Source organism: Drosophila busckii, chromosome 3L (assembly GCF_011750605.1).
Source record: "Drosophila busckii strain San Diego stock center, stock number 13000-0081.31 chromosome 3L, ASM1175060v1, whole genome shotgun sequence".
Lineage (NCBI taxonomy): Eukaryota > Metazoa > Arthropoda > Insecta > Diptera > Drosophilidae > Drosophila > Drosophila busckii.
The window spans coordinates 18733179-18750521 of record NC_046606.1 but is presented as its reverse complement, the minus strand read 5'-3'; the positions used below and the strand labels follow the sequence as shown (position 1 = coordinate 18750521).

General features: G+C 41.3%; 6 protein-coding genes across 8 annotated transcripts; all 6 read left to right on the top strand.

Moving 5' to 3' along the window:
* Positions 1-37: 37 nt before the first annotated feature.
* Positions 38-2438, top strand: LOC108598842. Of its 2 annotated transcripts, none has more exons than XM_017985597.1 (9): positions 38-398; positions 453-616; positions 691-873; positions 931-1046; positions 1102-1195; positions 1257-1433; positions 1488-1777; positions 1835-1980; positions 2194-2438. In XM_017985597.1, exons 1-9 carry the CDS (start codon positions 119-121, stop codon positions 2373-2375), a joined length of 1632 nt encoding a protein of 543 aa, XP_017841086.1. In that variant the 5' UTR covers positions 38-118; the 3' UTR covers positions 2376-2438. The 2 variants fall into 2 exon arrangements, with proteins under 2 accessions (XP_017841086.1, XP_017841085.1); XM_017985596.1 differs by having other exon boundaries at positions 2032-2436.
* Positions 2439-3447: 1009 nt separating this feature from the next.
* On the top strand, positions 3448-4903 carry LOC108598139. Its single transcript, XM_033293723.1, has 2 exons — positions 3448-3681; positions 3788-4903. The coding sequence occupies exons 1-2, from the start codon at positions 3448-3450 to the stop codon at positions 4901-4903; spliced, it is 1350 nt and encodes a 449-aa protein (XP_033149614.1).
* Positions 4904-5316: 413 nt separating this feature from the next.
* LOC108598617 (sugar transport protein 5) lies at positions 5317-7259 on the top strand. Its single transcript, XM_017985316.2, has 3 exons — positions 5317-5620; positions 5728-5900; positions 5974-7259. The coding sequence occupies exons 1-3, from the start codon at positions 5353-5355 to the stop codon at positions 7111-7113; spliced, it is 1581 nt and encodes a 526-aa protein (XP_017840805.2). The 5' UTR covers positions 5317-5352; the 3' UTR covers positions 7114-7259.
* A 697-nt stretch (positions 7260-7956) lies between these two features.
* Positions 7957-9797, top strand: LOC108598825 (galactose-proton symporter-like). Of its 2 annotated transcripts, none has more exons than XM_017985575.2 (3): positions 7957-8339; positions 8406-8584; positions 8644-9797. In XM_017985575.2, the coding sequence occupies exons 1-3, from the start codon at positions 8015-8017 to the stop codon at positions 9736-9738; spliced, it is 1599 nt and encodes a 532-aa protein (XP_017841064.2). In that variant the 5' UTR covers positions 7957-8014; the 3' UTR covers positions 9739-9797. The 2 variants fall into 2 exon arrangements, with proteins under 2 accessions (XP_017841064.2, XP_017841065.1); XM_017985576.2 differs by having other exon boundaries at positions 8406-8588; positions 8644-8816.
* Positions 9798-10159: 362 nt separating this feature from the next.
* On the top strand, positions 10160-12594 carry LOC108598875. The gene is made up of 3 exons (XM_017985635.2): positions 10160-10435; positions 10982-11157; positions 11223-12594. The coding sequence occupies exons 1-3, from the start codon at positions 10243-10245 to the stop codon at positions 12336-12338; spliced, it is 1485 nt and encodes a 494-aa protein (XP_017841124.1). The 5' UTR covers positions 10160-10242; the 3' UTR covers positions 12339-12594.
* Positions 12595-13779: 1185 nt separating this feature from the next.
* LOC108598759 lies at positions 13780-15922 on the top strand. Its single transcript, XM_017985495.1, has 3 exons — positions 13780-14199; positions 14263-14444; positions 14536-15922. The coding sequence occupies exons 1-3, from the start codon at positions 14106-14108 to the stop codon at positions 15703-15705; spliced, it is 1446 nt and encodes a 481-aa protein (XP_017840984.1). The 5' UTR covers positions 13780-14105; the 3' UTR covers positions 15706-15922.
* Positions 15923-17343: the final 1421 nt, after the last annotated feature.

Below are 17343 nucleotides of genomic sequence, written 5' to 3'. Positions count from 1 at the left end.
AGTTTACTTTTTCGTTTTTCAATAAATATGTGTACAATATATAAAAGTTAATCGTTAATGAAACATAAAATAAAATAAAAAAATAAAAATAAACGAAAAACTAAAAAAAAATACAGAAATGGCTACGAATGCTGCGAATTTCGTTCCTGCAGCGGGTATTCAAGAAGCTATTCCAATATGGAAAAAAATCGATTGGAGCGAAGAGGTCGAGCAGGGGATCTATAAGGACTGGGGTGCATATTACTCACGCAGAGATAGGGAAGACAAAGCAATGTATTATTATGATAAAGCACTTGAACTCGCTCCTGAGGACTTTGTGACTTTAAGCAAACGAAGTATGAGCAAGCGAAAGACAGCGAAAGTTGAGAGTGCTTTAAGTGACAGTAGAGCAGCTAAAGGTGTGTTAAGATAATATTTAATATGTAGTTTATCTAACCTGTATTATGATTAAGATATGTCGAAGAATATGAATAAGGAGAGTGCATTTATCAATCTCGAAGTATGCGAGGGGATCTACCAGCATAATGAATTAGAAAATGCAAAGGCAGCATTACACGAGAATACTCAAATATTTAAGGGAAATAAAATTCAAGCTTTCGTAGAACGATTGATTGTGGTACGTCGGAAAACTAACATTCTATTTTTAAATTTGAAATCGGTATATATTACGCGATAAATATTGCTTTGTAGGTAGATGAGAATTTAAAAGACACTTGCGGCGATGGCCTAAGTCCATTTTTCTTGGAAAATGAAAAACACATATATGAGATCAAGAAAATTTTAGACGAAAAAATGATGGTTGACAATCGACCGTTGTGGAAAATCTTAAAAGAACAGGGAAAATGTGATGTGCTCAGCATTCCCGATATCGAGGTTCATGTTAAATTTATTTTTTAATTGCTTTTGTTATTAACTTTTAAAATGTACTAGGAAGAAATATTGTCACCGCTTGAAATAGCAAGACGTAAAAGAGCTTTTGAAATATTCAATCAAATTTATATAGACAAATCATGGATAGATGTCTTGTTTTTGAAAAGCTTGAAAAGGTAATAGGCGTCAAAATTTCTTAAGCTATTAAACTAATTCCAAAGAATATCATAGTAACAAAAATTTGTTAATGGATGAATTCAAAGAATCAAAGGACATTTTGACCAAACTAACAACATCAGAGTATGAAATTGTTATGAAATTCCTTGTATGTAAACCCAAAGTACAAATCAGATTTTATTGTTTGTTATCCAATTAAAATTGTTCAGAAAATGAATCATGTTCGCTGTCCGTTGTACGCTAATCGATACCAACAATATCCAAATAAGGAAGCACTTAAAAAATTCCAAGAGGCCTATCTTTATCGTGTGCAGTACCAAACTCGTCGAACTATGTTGGCAGCCCTAAGAACTATTAGGATTCTTCGAGCCAAAAGTGATGTAAATGTAAGTATGAAATTTTAGGACGGTACCCCCGGTTTTTTAAATACATCATTTCAGAGACTCTTAAATGTAGTCGAGAGTGTTATGGGAGATTATGTGGTTGTGAAAACGCATCGTGTGATGCCTTGGAAATTTGAATTTATTGCAGAGGTTTATAATACTGTCGCGCTAACACTTTCAGAGCAGTATACGGTTCCAAACAACTTCAAGGTAACCAAAGACAATGCTCTTCTTACATTGTTGCGTCATCAAATGGATACCGTAAAAGATTTTCCCAAATTTAAATTTGGCGATCGATCTACTCATCAGGAGCCAGACTTGACTGATCCCAATATGTTGAGGTCTAGGTAAATTCTTACAAAAAACCGTTGAAAAAGTACGTTATATTTCTTTAAAAATTTCAGACGAATGATATCAAGGTTGGAAATGCGAATGCGATTTGCAAAGTATTCAATTGAAAAATGCTATTTGCTTTATCAAATTGCAAATATTCATCTCAAGTCGAATCGTGGTGATGAGTGCAGCTTTGCAGCTCACAAGGCAATTGAAGGTATTATAACAATTAATTTTATTAATAATTTTTAATTTTAATTGTTTACAGAGTGTAATAAGTGTAACAGTCTTCTTTGGAGTTTTCTTAGTCACATTCTCATTATTAGAGCAAATGCAGCTCTTCACAAATTTTCGCGTACAAAAGCGTGTTTAATATCTGCACTTAGCCTTGCAGAGAAACTTAATTCTCCACGCTTGTTCTCATTTATAGATACGTGTATGGCTTGTAATAAGGCAGAGTATCAAAACAAGAAATCATCTTTCCAAATCAACGCTAGTCGAAGGGAAAGCAAGCTGTCTACAGTGAGTCTACAAAGAGCAAGCAAATCTTCAATGATAAGTCGCGGCGAGTTAACTCGCCCCCATAGTCTTTCGTCTCTGGTTATGGAGTAGCTTAATTTCAAAAATTAAATTAATAAATTTTATGTGAATGTAGTGAAAAAATAACTAAACTCCAATAGAAAATCTAATAATTATATCAAAAACTATAGAAGCACCTAATTATGTAAAAAAATAGCATTCATTTTGGATTAGAAATCAAAGAATGCATTCATTTGAATTAGAATTCAACGAATGAATTACTTCAGATGAATTCAAGGTAAATACATAAAAGTTTTCATTGCTCTAGCTCTTATGGTTGCTCAGAAATCCAAAGGGATGGACGGCCAGACGGACATGGCTGACTCAGTTTGTCTTGCTGATCAAGGTTATATATACTTTATGGGGTCTGCTACACCTCCTTCTCTCCACAACTTTATACCTATTCATTTATACCTATAACAAATGTGAAAGTGTATAAGAACTAACAAAAGAAGGGCGTCTACTCACCGAGTAAAACCTGGCTGCTGGATTTGGGATTTGGCCAATACGAAGCATGTCCAATAATGCACTAGTTCGACAGATAATATGTAGCAAATATAATAGATATAAGATGAATTCAAAACTGAATTTATCTATAAATGAGAAAATGTTGAAAAAATATATATATTTTTTGTATGATGACCTTTTTTTTTTGTAAGCAAAAAGCATCAAAAAAGTGCACCCCAAAATATTACTCCCTTCAAAAACTAAAATTCCGCTACGTATGTAAATATTTATGCATCCCCCAAAATAAATAGATACTAAAAATAAAAAAACCTTCACTTCCGGTCTTTTTCCTAACGGATACACACAAACGTTCAAACAATCAAATCAATCAGCTTATGATTCTCCGATATACGGCTGCGTAATTTGGTAAGCTTATCGCATGTTTATGTACGTTTATGGCATAGCGATTAATTAAAAGTCTTAATATAATACACGCATATTGATTAAATGCGATTGGATTGATGCGCTTTAAGGGTGTTGAGCTTAACTGGTAATGGATAGCGATAAGCTGATAATACGCAAACTTAGGCGTCGTGCGTGAATTATAAATATAAATACCGTTCGCCAGCTATTGGGATAGGCAGTCAATATAACGGAAATGATAGTGGCGCAGCAGTCAGATCAGCAGCAGCAGTGCATTTGGTTAAAAAGAAGCCGCAAGAATCAACCACAGTGGCATGCACTGGGCGCGGGTGCTTTTATATTTGTCTCAGGTGGCATGAGCCAGGCTTGGAGTGCCGGCTTTGCAGCGCACTCCACACACCAACCGAATTTACAGCAACAATTTCATATGCAGTTCTCTTGGTACATTGCAGCGCTCTGTGGCGCCATTGTGAGTCATCGACTGACGCATCGCACGCGTTTACGACCGCTTTATGTAATTCGTTATGCTCTTTTTGGAATTTGAGTTAGTTTTCATTGGTTTTGCCTGCTTACAGATTTTCAGCGCGTGCCTGGTGCTAGTCTGCGGCTTACTCTACCTCATACTACCCGAGCAAGCGGAAGCTATTATTGCTGCGAGATATTTAGATGGTCTAGCCAATGGTTTGGTGTTCGTTCCAACACTGAGCACAGTAGGCGAGCTGGCCGTGTTGGAGCTACGCGGCTTATTGGCCGGTGCCGTGGAGCACTTGAGCTACAACTTGGGCATATTTATGCTGGTCTTTTACACCGCCATCTGGCAAAGCGACTGGAATATAGCGCTGCTGGCGGATCAGCTTCACGGCCTACTGTCCATCATCTATGGTGTACTCTCACTGGCCTTGGCCCTAACACTCTATGTAGAGACGCCTGTTTTCTTTCTCCTGCAACGCAATGAGCAGGCGGCCATCGTGTCCTTGCGGCTTCTTCAGCGTCCTTATATGGTGACGAGCGATACCTTGCTGCAGCTGGACGAGCACAAGCGGTATGTGGCAGCGCAACGCGAATTGAAGTGCTCGCGTGTCTTAAGCAACACGCTGGCGCCACTGCTGAAGCTTTTGGTTTATCGTACGCTCTACGCCTTGAGCTTCACTCCTTTGGTCTGGTGTGCTCTTTATGAGGCAGGCAGTCAGCTAACGGCCCATTTTCATACCTGGCCTTATGTGATGTTTGCTCTGCTGCGTCTTAGTGGTAGCTGCTGCATTGTGCCTCTGCTGGATGGCAGTGGGCGTAAGAAGCCCACAATGTTTGGGAGTTTTGCCGTTGGTGCGACGGCCTTGAGCTTCGCTACTTTGCTGCAGCTGCAAGCATCAGCTGCATTGGTCTGTTTGTTGGCTGTGCAGTTTTTTGCAAGTGTGGCGCATACAGCTTCGGCTGTTTACTTCACAGAGGCATTTCCTCTGGCCGTTAAGCCATTCTGTGTGGCGCTTGTTTATGCTGTGGAACTGCTTATTAGACTCAGTTTTTGCTACTTTGTGCCTGCGCGTGAAGACATTATACATTATTTTTACTTTTTCGGTGGCGTATACTTAATGTTCTTTGCGTTAAGTATATTTTGTTTGCCAGAGACGCGCCTAACAACTCTGACAGCAGCGCAGCATAAGCTACGCCAATGGTTCAATAAAGACTTTTAACAACTTGTTTTGCTTTGTTTATTTACAACAATAGTTTGAAATCCAAACGACTTGTAATCAGTTTATGACACACTCAATAAGTTCTTGCCGTTTCTATTGTACGCAAAAATGCAAAATGCTGACTCACCCAACTGAGCTACTAAATAGACTTTGCTACCGAAATTAAGTATTGGGAAATCACCTGTACCTAATTGTATGAATAATGAATGTTTGTTCCAGGAACAAAAGTGAGCTTAATTTTGGCCTGCCTCGATAACTTATCAGTGTAACGCATTTTGGGACCTGAGGCATGTGCCAACGATTTTAACGACTGTCTAGCTTATCTTGACCACGATAGGCCCTTATCAAACAAAAATGTCTGCAGGCGAATGCTACAAAAATAAATTGATCAAGGCGCAAGAGTTTCAGTTGACACGCGCCCTCGATCGAAATCACAGCAGAAACGCGACATGGACTACGAAAAGAAAATGCCCCAGCCAGCACAGAACTATGGAGAGCAAGGCGCTGCAGCACCACCGCCTGCTTATTATCAGCCCGCACAGCAGGCTGGTTATCCACCACAGCAAGGAGGCTACCCACAGGCCTATCCAGCTCAAACCTATGGAGCACCACAACCACAACCACAGCGAACTCAGACAACAGTTATCGTACAAAATGGTAACGGTTGGTTTAGTACCAACCAACGCAATAAGCCACAGAGTAATGCCGTTGGCGCTGGTAAGTTGCGGTGAATCATGCAGCAAGTCCTTGCTGCGCAAAAAAATGCATGCAGTCGATAAGGCGACAAGGCTATGGTATTTATAGAATATGAAATTCTTTTGCAGCTTCGCTAATCTTTATATCGGGTGGCATGAACATTGCCTGGAGTGTGGGCTATCGAGGAGCCTTTTACACTAATATTGCGTTGCATACACGCGTTGCTTGGTTTATAGGCGCCATTATAGGCGCACTGCTTAGCTGTGGCTTGCCCAACAAAATTCCCAGAAAAATAATTATGGTGAGTAATGAAAACTTAATGTTGAATAAGAAATTAATTCTATTTGAATTGAAATTTATTCATATGACCACAGTGCTTCAGTTCCTTGTTGGTAATCATTGGTGGCATTTTATTTGTATCAACACGCTTCAATTTTGAAGCGATTGAAGCGGCTTTGTATATGGATGGCATAGGCAACGGATTGTGCTTTGCACCCGCTTTGGCACTTATTGGTGAGGTAGCCGTGCCTTATATGCGTGGCTCGATTGCAGCGCCGTTGGAACAGCAAGGCGTCATTCTGGGCTTCTTTATTCAGATTATCTATGTGATCTCCTGGGGCACGGAACTGTATGATCCCAACGAATTCAATGCCAATCAGCTGCATGGCGTGCTGTCCATTGTGTATGGAATCATTGCCCTGGTTTTGGGCGCACTTCTGAGCATCGAATCGCCTGTGATGCTCCTGGATAATGGCGAGGAACAACGCGCTCTGGATGCACAACGTCGCTTGCAGCGTCCCTATATTGTGACCAATGAGACGCATCAGCTGCTGGAGGAGAGTAAGCGCTATGTGGCAATGAATCGCGATATGTCCTTGGGTGAAAGCATTGCACAGGCTCTTCCTGCTTTCTTCAAGCTTTGCTATTTGCGCGCTCTCAATGCCATGAGCCTCTGCAGCTACATGACCGTAGTACTGGCACTCTCTTTGCTCTTTCAGTCCTTGAGCGGAACTCTCTTGTGGCAGTTTTTTTTGTTTGCCGCTTGCCGTTGGATCGGAACCTTTATCACCTCGTTCTGCACTGAGTCCGTGGGTCGCAAGAAACTGACACTGATGGGTCTGTTTTTTTGCTGTCCCTTTGCTATCGCTGTTGGCGCTTTGCTTTACGGCAACCTGACTCACGACTATCTGAACACAATTTTCATACTATTGTGCATATTCCAAGTGTTTGCAGGCGTTGCTTTTACGCCTTCTTCATGCTACCTTACCGAAGCCTATCCGCTGAAAGTAAAGACACCGTTCATAGCATGCACTTTCATTGTAGAAGCCGCCGTCTACATAATCATATCTAGCTGCACGGTTTCTGTAAATAGCGCTGCTTTATTCTTCATTATCATGGGAGCCTTGTGTCTTGCTGGTTGCGTGGTGGGCTTCGTTTGCTTGCCCGAGACTAAAAGGACTACGCTCCGTCAGGCGCTCGATAAGTTCAAAGGTATTGTTAGCCCAGGCTTTTAAAAACCCAACAAAATATGACGACAAATAAAAGTCCATTGAAAACGACAGAAATTGTATTGAAGCTACTTCTATTCTCTTTTGTAAAAACTGTTTAATGTGATAACAACGCGTTTAGGCAATAAATTAAAGTACTAAAAATTCAAAAAGATCTGCTTAATAAATTTAATGAAATAATCCACATATCTGTATCGATGAATCTATTTCTTTAAATATCACTGCGTGCAGCTGATTAGCTCAAAATAAATGTAAGTCCCCCAGTTTAAAAGATAAGAAAACAACCATATAGAGTAAGGTGGGTCGATGTAGTTTTTGCAAAAATGTTGTACGCAAAACTCAATAATTCTGATTTCGGCATCGGTAGCTTAATAAAGCATAATGTGCTTTCAAAAAAAAAAATTATAAGCAGTTCGCTTCGGAATTAGAAGGACCCACTTACTTAATTTGTTTGCTGTAGCTCTTATAGTCTATGAGTTCTTGATGCTCATACAGACGAACGGTGTTTTTATTATAATTAAATGTATTTAAAATAAATTTATTTATTTTAAAAAACTACACCCAATTTGTTTACTGTTGATTTGCGCAGACCCAGGGTTCGTTTCAAAACAATGCTATCTATAGGAAATATTTTTAGAATTTTTAGTAGCATACTATTTTGCTATAACAATTTGTCAAATTTTTTAACCCATTCAAATCGACCCACCCTAAAATTAGTGCTCAATTCTATGGACGCTTTGTTATCAAGCTTATCTTATCAATACAAGCGCGTTAGCTTTTCCCATTATCAGTATAACGAACTACATAAAAAATATGTGTATTATACAAAGAACGTTTAGTTGTCCGTCAAACACAAGCGAATATTGGTGTTGAAGTGGAGAAATAGTAAAGTTTGTTAAAGCGAAACATGCAAAACGATAAGCATTTTGCACCAGAGCCACCTCCATATGGCTTTAGCTCAGCACCACCCGCACCACCAGCACAGCAGTACGCACCACCAGGCTATGTGGAAGCAACTTACGCGCCACCAGCATTCGCACAAGCAGACTATGTTCAGCCAGGATATGTCCAGCCAGGATATGTGCAGCCAAGTTATGCACCACCTACCTATGCACCACCGACACAGAACTTTACACCGCTGCCGGCGCAGCCAGTGCCCGTCGAGGAACGACCCGTAGGCTGCATCACACGCGCACACAGAAATCAACCACAAATGAATGCACTCAGTGCGGGTAAGTGAGTTTCACTAGTGGATTTAGCAATCACGTTCTTTAACATTTCATTGTACTATTGTTTAGCCACGCTTATCTTTATTACGGGAGGCATGAGCATTGCCTGGAGTGTGGGCTTTCGCAGCATGCGCTATAACCGTTTCGGTGTATCCACAAATGTAGCCATCTCTTGGTTTATAGGCGCTACCATTGGTGCTGTGATCAGCAGCTTGCTGCCCAAAGTGATACCCAAGAAGGCCACTACAGTGAGTATGTTTTGTTATTGCTTGAACTGAACGGCAATGAAAATATTTATTTTTTTTAGTTGGTTACTGCTTTACTGGTGCTCGTCAGCGGCATAGTGTTGTCCAGTACGGAGGTGGACTTTGCCGCCATTACCGCTAGTCATTATTTGAATGGCATTGCCAATGGCTTGCTATTTGCACCCACGTTGACGCTGGCGTCTGAGGTGTCGGTGTCCTATATGCGGGGCAAGCTGTGCGCCTCGACGGACTTGCTCAGCTTTAATCTGGGCATCTTTTTACAAGTCGTTATTTGCTCGGCCACAAATGGCAGCAATCCGGAATTGATTCGCGGCGTACTGACTGCAGTCTTTGGCTTTATTGGCGGCTGGTTTGCGGCACTCTTGATCATTGAATCGCCTGTGCATTTGCTGATCTACCGCAATGAGCAACAAGCTGTGGATGCGCTCCGACGGCTGCAACGACCGTTTTTAGTTACCACCAATACCCAAGCACAGCTGAGTGAGCACAAGCTTTACATAAGCGACAATGAGGCCTTGAGCATCGAGCAGAGCTGTGCGCAGGCGTTGCCCACATTTATCAAAATCGGATTACTACGCGTGCTCAATGCACTTTCAATTAGCACTTTCATGCACTATGTGCTCTGGTACATCAACAGTCCCGACTTCTGGGCTGTCAATTCTTATCCGGAGTGGGTGCCTGTGGTATTTGCGAGCTGCCGATTACTGGGCAATTTCTTCAGCAGTTCGCTTATGGACCTGCTGGGACGCAAGAAGTTAACGCTTATAGGTTTGATTGCCAGCGCAGGAGTTGCATTTGGCTTGGCCGCGCGTCTGCCTGGCTATCCAAGTTTTGAAGGCTTGAATGTGCTGATGTGCGTCTTTCAGTTTTTCGTGGGCCTGGCCTTCAGCGGTTGCTCCGCCTACCTGGGCGAGGCTTTTCCGCGGCGTGTCAAGCAGTATTTTATAAGCTTCATCTTTATGGCTGAAATGATAACATTCATAATTGTAGCTAGCTGCACTCCCACCTATGATTTTTTCTATGTTATAGGAGGCTTAAGTGTTTTTGTATTTATTGTTTCCATTTGGTGGCTGCCGGAAACGAAGCATCTAACATTGCGTGAGGCGCAGGTTAGATTTTCTAAGGGCTGTTGTTAACTTTTAAAAAAACATCAATTTAGTTTAATTTTAATAAAAGCACAAACAATATCTCAAGCACAACGAATAAAATCAGTGTTTCCTCATTTGTGTGTATGTGTGTGTGTGTGTGTGGGGTTGGTCTGACTCATTAGCTCAAAGTAAATAAACAAATAGTTTAAAGAGTGTGTGAAATATGGCATTGATAAGCTATCTATATATTTTCTATCTAACCCACGTCAGGTAGACAAGCGCTAACATATGTTCATTTACTTCGATCTATCTTTGCCTAGCAAAACCAAAAACAAATACTGCTCAAAGCGATAGCGCTGCCTGCTGCGTATGCGTTTATCAATCGAAATGCGATAAGATTCGTGCACTGATGGATAAACCCAAATACTGTCCAACCAATTCCACATGTTGCTCAGCGTGTTAACGGTATCACTTCTTGCAGTATTTCGTCGCTATTCGACCAAAGTGGACGCACTCTCCACGCAGCCAGGAGCCAGTAGGCAGTATTCAATTATGGCAACGGTTAATATATATCAACGCACTGTGTCACAGACAACGGTGGGTTATTCACCGCTGCCCGAGCCAAATCAGGAGCCGCGCATATTGTCAGCAATGCCACAACGCCAACAGTTGCTCTACCAACAACCAACAAGCTGTTGTATGCGAGATCTGCGCAATCGGCCACAAGCAAATGCTTTAGGGGCTGGTAAGTGCGTAAAATAATATTTTACATTTACAAAGAATTATATTGCGTATTGTTGTTTTATTGCCTTATCATGAACACTTGTTATTCAATGCTGTGTATAACTTGAATTGTATATATGGGCGATTTATATTAAATTCGAAGGCAGTAAAAATAGTTTCTTACTTCGTCTAAAAACAAGAATATTCTAAATTTTGTCTTCCGTTTTCAATTTTAAATGAAAATCAATTGTAATTGAAAAAAGAAAACATATTTTGTTCCACAACAAGCTTCTAAGCAGATAAACACTTGGAACTCTTTATTTTGACATGCTTCTTGATTACCGTTGCTTAGACAATTAAAATTCAACATAGATTACAAAAATGGAAATTTTTGTTGAAACATTTAACATTTTTTCAAGTGGCAACCGTGCTAACAAGTAAAAAGCTGCTGTTATTACCCAAAAATATTTGCTGATAATTGCAAATCAGTTTAAACTGATAAGATTTCAAAGACTAAAACCAACTAACTAACATTGTGTTTTGGCTACTCTTACTCCAAACTGTGTAGCGGCGCTTATCTTTCTATCAGGTGGCATGAACATTGCCTGGAGTACAGGCTTTGACAGTCTAGGCGATGAGATGCTCATATGCTGGCATTTGCGTAGCTGTTGGTTTATAGCCGCCATAGTGGGCACCCTGCTGAGTTTGCTAATAGCCCGTCAACTGAGCTACAAGCTGTTAATGGTAAGAGTTTATGCTGAAACTTAATTGAATTTAATTTACTTACTTTATTTTTTTGTGCCCAACAGCAATTGAGCTGCATGCTGGTGATCATTGGCGGCATTATTTTGAGCTCCCAACAGCTGAACGTACAGGCTTTGTTCGCGGCACGTTATCTCAATGGCATAGCGAATGGCTTGGTGCTGCCCACAACACTGGCCATGGCTGGCGAATTGGCTGTGTGCTATAAACGAGGCAGCATTGCATCTGCCACGGAGCAAATGTGCTGCAGCTTGGGCATCTTTATGCAGATTGTCCTTAGCGTTAGCTGGAGCAATGAAAATGATCTCTCCATCGACCAGATACAGGGCGTACTATGTGCTCTTTATGGTGGGATTGCCTTGGCGCTGGCTACAATCTTCAGCGTGGAGTCGCCGGTGCAGCTACTACAGCAAGGCGACGAGGAACAGGCCATTGATGCGTTGATACGCTTGCAGTATCCCAGAGCTGTTACCTTGGAAACCAATGAACAGCTAACGGAGCATAGCTCCTATGTGGAACACAATGCGCATTTGAGCTTAGCTGATGCTTGGTGCCAGGCCTTGCCCGCCTTGTTGCGTATCACCCTGTTGCGCGTTCTTTACGCAATGAGCGCCAGCATGTTGGTCAGTGTTACACTCACGCTCACCAGCATCAGCGTTTATGGCTTAAACACAGGTCCTTATGTGCTGTTTGGGCTGCTTCGTTTGGCGGGTAGCGCAAGCGGTGCCATTGTGCTGGATACGCTTGGACGCAAACTACCGCAACTCTTAGGCTTTATGATCGCCGGCGGCACGTGCGTAGGACTGGCCAGTCGCTTTCCCAACGAGGATCTTCCGAAGCAGTTCGACTTGAAGGTGGCGCTTTGGCTGTTGCTTATGTTTCAGTTCTTTGCTGGCGTGGGCTTTGCGCCCAGCTCAACATATTTAGCTGAAGCCTTTCCCCTGCCTGTAAAACGTATTTGCATTGCCATGGTTTATATTATGGAGCTGGGCGTACAACTGGCAATCTGTAGCGTCGATTTCAGCGTGCATGTCAATACTGTATTCTTCTATGGACTGGGCATATTTATGCTGCTGGGCTTTCTCTTTAGTCATTGGTACTTACCGGAGACCAAGTTTATGACGCTGCGGCAGGCACAGCTAAGGTTTCGTGACTTTTCGTGATTCAGCCTAAAAGTAGGCAACATAAAAGACTTTCTATCACTTAGTGTTAAGATACCTACATATCGACGCATTTCCGCGAAAGTATCGTATGTCGCTTTTTATTGAAATTGAGATTATAATGCAAACATGTTCTAAATCCTATCTCTTATAATCTGGATAAATATTAGAATGATGTTCTCTATAGTTATAAAGATACAATGATTTACTCCTTAAGGCTACACCAGAAATAAACCATTATAAACGCTCTCCTGTAAAATTTGGTTTTTGGACATTAATGAGTCAACGTCACAATAGTCAATTGCTTTGATAAAAAATAATTTTAAGACTATAGGCTTATACAATTGTCAATTGCAAATGACAAATAGCATGCAAAAATTCATTATGGAATTTCAATAAATAATTTACGAATTTATATACTAGTATTTACAATACATTTATTCTAAGGCTGGGGTAGACTGCGGCTATTAAACTGCGCCGTCGGCTTTGGTGTTCTCACGCGCTGCTCGCACTTTCGATTGATCCTGTAAGTACACGGTGCAGAAATGTACAGAAATAAAATTCTTAATGCCTATACAAACATCAGTGAAGCAAAATTTGGTACGTGGCCTTTCAACCTTCGGCTGTGTCATTTCCGATCATCACTTTCGTTTTGTTCGTTATTAATGTTTGCTGAAATTCAAATATAACGACAAGCTAAGGGCATCGACCTAGCGAGTGCAGAGATTGATAAAACTATTAATGTGATAGGTGTTTCATTGAGTTAATTTTGAATTCATTTATATGAAGTTTATTTTGAAACTTTTATTTTTTTTTAGAAGGTAAAATATGTAACCGGCTCCCGTATGTCGACTGCATCGGACTTTTTGTTCGGATTCAGCCGGCTGTCGCACTTTAGTTTATGCTTTACCTTCATCGGTGGCGAACCTAGCAGCTGATTTTTTTCTGGTAAACCTATATAAGATAGTTAAAATCGCATAATAGATATAAAAATAAACAAAAATAAATAGATACACAAACTATACAAATAAATTTTATCTTAGCGTTTACAAAATTGTATATAGCTCTTAGAAATTAAAAAAATATTAAGCACCCTATATTAATTTTTGTGGGAACCCCCTATTTTAAAAAGCAATAAATCTCACATATCCGACTTTAGGGTTACCATTGACCGACTTATCATGGTTTGGTTTCCATAGTCTGGCGTCGCAAAAGTTTATTGGGTTTGTTGTCCACTTTGCGTACCTCTGCGTACCACTATTCACATTTAATTAATTTATTTACGACATATACAGCTACATATATGATATTGATAGGGAATCGCGAGAAAAAAACTTTGCAATATATTTATTTGTTTGTGTTTGTATTTGTTTTTTTTTTTATCTTATCGCCTGCAAGCACTCAAGCACTTTATGAATTTTAGCTTTTCGTTTATCAGAGACGACAGAGTCAATCGGGCTGTCAGGCAAACAACAACTGCCTCAACTAGTGAGAGATTCAGTCGAAAAGCATAAAAAATATATGTACATATATGAATTCATAAAAATATAAATATTTATGCCTCTAAAGTGTGTGAAAATGATACGGATACACGCAAACGAAAATGCGCACGAACAAGTGAAAAGTTCCAACGAAAAACGCTGCAAATAAATAAATTAATAATAAAGACAGCAATAAATTTAATTGTGTGTTGACTACTGTAGATACGTTGATTAGAACTGTAGTTATAGATTGGCACACTTAAGTGAGTGCCTGTGAGTTAAGCAAACAATGCCCATGTTGCCGACCATTGAAGAGGAGAGCAAACTAAGCTGGCTGCGTCTCATATGGCGATATCGCCAGCAGTTTCAGGCAATGTCCGCGGGTAAAGCTCAACGTTAAGCATTTTACCAATTACCAAAACTAACATGTATGTTTATTAATTTAGCCTCGGCCGTCTTTGTGGCCAGTGGCATGCGCTTGGCCTGGTCAATCTTCGACACGCCGGCGGGCAAACTGCTAAATGACTACAGCACGCACAATCTGATGGTGAGCTGGTTCTTTGGCGTCGCCTTTGGCGCACTGCTGGCGGCCTTCTTTGTCCAGCACGTCAGCAAAAACATAGCCTACGTAAGTGAGAGCGCATACATTAGCAGCTTATCTAGGCATATAACTGATACACTAATTAACAATCTATGTCTCTGGTAATCTATAATTGCAGACTTCCAGTGGACTACTGCTGTTGGCTGCGGGTATTATGAGCTTGACACTGCCTCGACACTTCAACGCAGCCTGCTACAGCAGCTTCAGCGTGGGTGCTGCCTATGGCCTAACCCAACTGCAGGCAGCGGTAACTGGCGGCGAGGTGGCACACAAGTCCATACGGGGCATGCTGCTGAGCTGTGAGCGTGTCTTCCTCTGGCTGGGCGTCTGTGTGCAGCTGTTCTACACGCGCCTCTGGTATAAGCTGGAGCCGCTGGAGCGAGGTCATAGCATGCATATTGATCAGATGCATGGCCTCATATTGGGCTGCTTGGGCTTGGCGGCCGTTGTGTTGTCGCTGGGTCATCGCTTGGAGTCGCCGCTGCTGCTGCTGCGCCAGGATAGGGATATGGTGGATACGCTTAAGCAACTGCATGGTAATTCGCAATCTGGCACGGAGTTACTGCGCTTGCGCGAGGATTGCCGACAGCTGCACAATGCCCGTAATTGGGAACTGTTTGCGCAGCAGGCATCTCCGGAATCCGGCTGTCAGCGCTTCTTGCGCCGCTTGGTACCGCTGTTTAAGCTGCTACTGCTGCGCGGCTTTGTGGCCCTGGCCATGTCGTTGGAGTTCAATCGCGCCTTTCTGCTGGTCAGCTGGCATGGCCTGGAGTGCGATATGAACTGCCTGTACTGGCTGGCATGCTGTGGCTTTGTGGGCAGCGTGGGTGGAGCTTTGCTTGTGGACTGGCAAGGACGTCGAAAGCTCTGCTCACTGTCGTTGTTTGTCGCTGGCATTCTGATTGTTATGATTGGCGGCGTTTTCGAGCACCTGGAGTCAGCCAAGAAGACCTATGATGACATAAATCTACAGGCCATAGCCTTGCTTATGCTACTCTTTGAACTAATTGTTGCTGGCGGCGTGGCAGTGCCGGCATTTGTCTACACGGGCGAAGCCTTTGGCGTTACTGACAAGGCCAGGTACTTTGCTGTTATTTTGATCTGCGAGCAGCTTCTGCAATCGGGTCTGATAGCTGCAGCCTTTTTGCACAGCTTGAGAGACTCAGTGTTCTTTTTCACCTTGGGTGGTTTGAGTTTTGCTTTTGGTCTCCTGGTCTTTATGCTTATGCCGGAGACTAGACATTTAACACTCTATGAGTGCCTGCTTAAGTTTAACAAAGTTCCCTAGGCCGTGAGTGCTTTGGCATTTGAATTGCTATCTCTTAGTGTTTTTCTAGTTATATGCTTGCATTTATCTCTATATACCTATTTGGTAGCTATAACGACTGTGGCTTAATGTGTGTGTGTGTGTAATTTACGTTGCGTGTAAAAATTGGAAGTATAACAAAATATTCAATTTATTGTGAAATGAAATATATAAAACAATTTTATCTTATACGAGGGAATCACCTTAAACGAGTATCTTTTTATTTTAAGATTCTTATTTTTCTTGTTTATAATATTTATTGATTATTATGTATTGTTTTGTACTCATTTTTCATAATAATTATTATATGAAATGTGACTTAATATGAATTTGGCGCAAAATACTTTCCTTTTAGGCCAAAAGCCTGCGCCATACTGCATACGCATGATTGCAACTAAATCATTGACTTGGTATGTCCCCTTTTTGTTTCAAACTGCCTCTTGTTTTCTAACTGCCTAATGCTATCGCGAGCTTTAGTACACACCTGCATCGCCTTCAGGTAGCTTCTCGTAAAACGATTGATTAGTAAGCAATCCTCTGGGTCTTCTGCCAGACGCACATAAAAAACTGGTTGAATCCTGAAACTTTGCTAGCTTTGGCACTACAATCTTGTGCACCCTTTCAACCTCGCGGCATCACCATATGCTGAATGTGTTGCTCCTCACAGTACTCTCTAAAAGGATGCGCTGCAAGAGAAGCTCCCCTGTCAGTGATGGGTCTTAGCGGCTTCCCAAAAACACTAGCTTGGGTTGTAAGCAACATACAAACTGTACTTCTAGTAGGCATAATAAAAATAATAGCATAATAATTTCAATTTGCATTTACGATGGACCAACAATAAGCTCTCTATTGGGGTCTTTATACAAAATGTAACTTTCTAACCCTTGTCCTCTACAATGGTTCTGACCACTCATCTAACTTCTTAGGCGTACATATACAAAACCGAGCGCGCTACTCTTAAAGGCATATCGCTTTCATTTCATCGTCATAGTAAATGCGTTGCAGTCAGGTTACAATTTTAAATCGAAGGCCCAAAACTTAAACACTCCACTTCACCAAATGAATCATAGTTTTCCTCACATCAATTAATCTAAGGCATGATCATAAGAGATGTGATTGAACTGGATGAAATAAACTATCTTCAAATTCCTTTTGCAATAACACGTTCCCGTAATCATATTTTGACGCATCTGTCTGAATTGGTCTCAAGCTTAGGATTATAAAGCTTCTGCTCTAGATTATTTACTAATGCAGCCTTCAACTGTTCAAATGCCACCTGATGCAGCACACCAAACTCAAGCCTTACATCTTGCTTCAACATGTCCGGCAGTGGCTTCCCGATCATGACGTAGCCTTCTCTCTTCTACTACTAATTCCTAATTAATTCGTACTGCTCTTTTTGACTCACAAATAGGTGTACTTTTGCCGTTTGTTAAATGGAATGTAGGATAACTTTGGAATTTTTCAATAGCTATGTTCATTAACCTGCGACATTGAAGAGTGGTCACGAATTATATTTTTGATTAACTTTCAGTAGTCGCAAGTCAAACTGTAGTATGTAACCTACTAGTTTAGGCGAGCTGATCTGGGTAGCGTCAGTCAGAGGCGCACACGCTGGCT

Excerpts from the sequence above, each read along its gene's own strand:
- LOC108598825 (XM_017985575.2), top strand. The coding sequence starts at position 8,015 with ATGCAAAACGATAAGCATTTTGCACCAGAGCCACCTCCATATGGCTTT. Across the intron at positions 8,340-8,405 it reads AATGAATGCACTCAGTGCGG|CCACGCTTATCTTTATTACG; the intron begins GTAAGTGAGTTT and ends ACTATTGTTTAG. Across the intron at positions 8,585-8,643 it reads TACCCAAGAAGGCCACTACA|TTGGTTACTGCTTTACTGGT; the intron begins GTGAGTATGTTT and ends TATTTTTTTTAG.
- LOC108598875 (XM_017985635.2), top strand. The coding sequence starts at position 10,243 with ATGGCAACGGTTAATATATATCAACGCACTGTGTCACAGACAACGGTG. Across the intron at positions 10,436-10,981 it reads AGCAAATGCTTTAGGGGCTG|CGGCGCTTATCTTTCTATCA; the intron begins GTAAGTGCGTAA and ends CAAACTGTGTAG. Across the intron at positions 11,158-11,222 it reads TGAGCTACAAGCTGTTAATG|CAATTGAGCTGCATGCTGGT; the intron begins GTAAGAGTTTAT and ends TGTGCCCAACAG.
- LOC108598759 (XM_017985495.1), top strand. The coding sequence starts at position 14,106 with ATGCCCATGTTGCCGACCATTGAAGAGGAGAGCAAACTAAGCTGGCTG. Across the intron at positions 14,200-14,262 it reads GTTTCAGGCAATGTCCGCGG|CCTCGGCCGTCTTTGTGGCC; the intron begins GTAAAGCTCAAC and ends TTATTAATTTAG. Across the intron at positions 14,445-14,535 it reads TCAGCAAAAACATAGCCTAC|ACTTCCAGTGGACTACTGCT; the intron begins GTAAGTGAGAGC and ends CTATAATTGCAG.
- LOC108598842 (XM_017985596.1), top strand. The coding sequence starts at position 119 with ATGGCTACGAATGCTGCGAATTTCGTTCCTGCAGCGGGTATTCAAGAA. Across the intron at positions 1,196-1,256 it reads AAATTGTTATGAAATTCCTT|AAAATGAATCATGTTCGCTG; the intron begins GTATGTAAACCC and ends AAAATTGTTCAG. Across the intron at positions 1,434-1,487 it reads GAGCCAAAAGTGATGTAAAT|AGACTCTTAAATGTAGTCGA; the intron begins GTAAGTATGAAA and ends ACATCATTTCAG.
- LOC108598617 (XM_017985316.2), top strand. The coding sequence starts at position 5,353 with ATGGACTACGAAAAGAAAATGCCCCAGCCAGCACAGAACTATGGAGAG. Across the intron at positions 5,621-5,727 it reads GAGTAATGCCGTTGGCGCTG|CTTCGCTAATCTTTATATCG; the intron begins GTAAGTTGCGGT and ends ATTCTTTTGCAG. Across the intron at positions 5,901-5,973 it reads TTCCCAGAAAAATAATTATG|TGCTTCAGTTCCTTGTTGGT; the intron begins GTGAGTAATGAA and ends ATATGACCACAG.
- LOC108598139 (XM_033293723.1), top strand. The coding sequence starts at position 3,448 with ATGATAGTGGCGCAGCAGTCAGATCAGCAGCAGCAGTGCATTTGGTTA. Across the intron at positions 3,682-3,787 it reads CAGCGCTCTGTGGCGCCATT|ATTTTCAGCGCGTGCCTGGT; the intron begins GTGAGTCATCGA and ends GCCTGCTTACAG.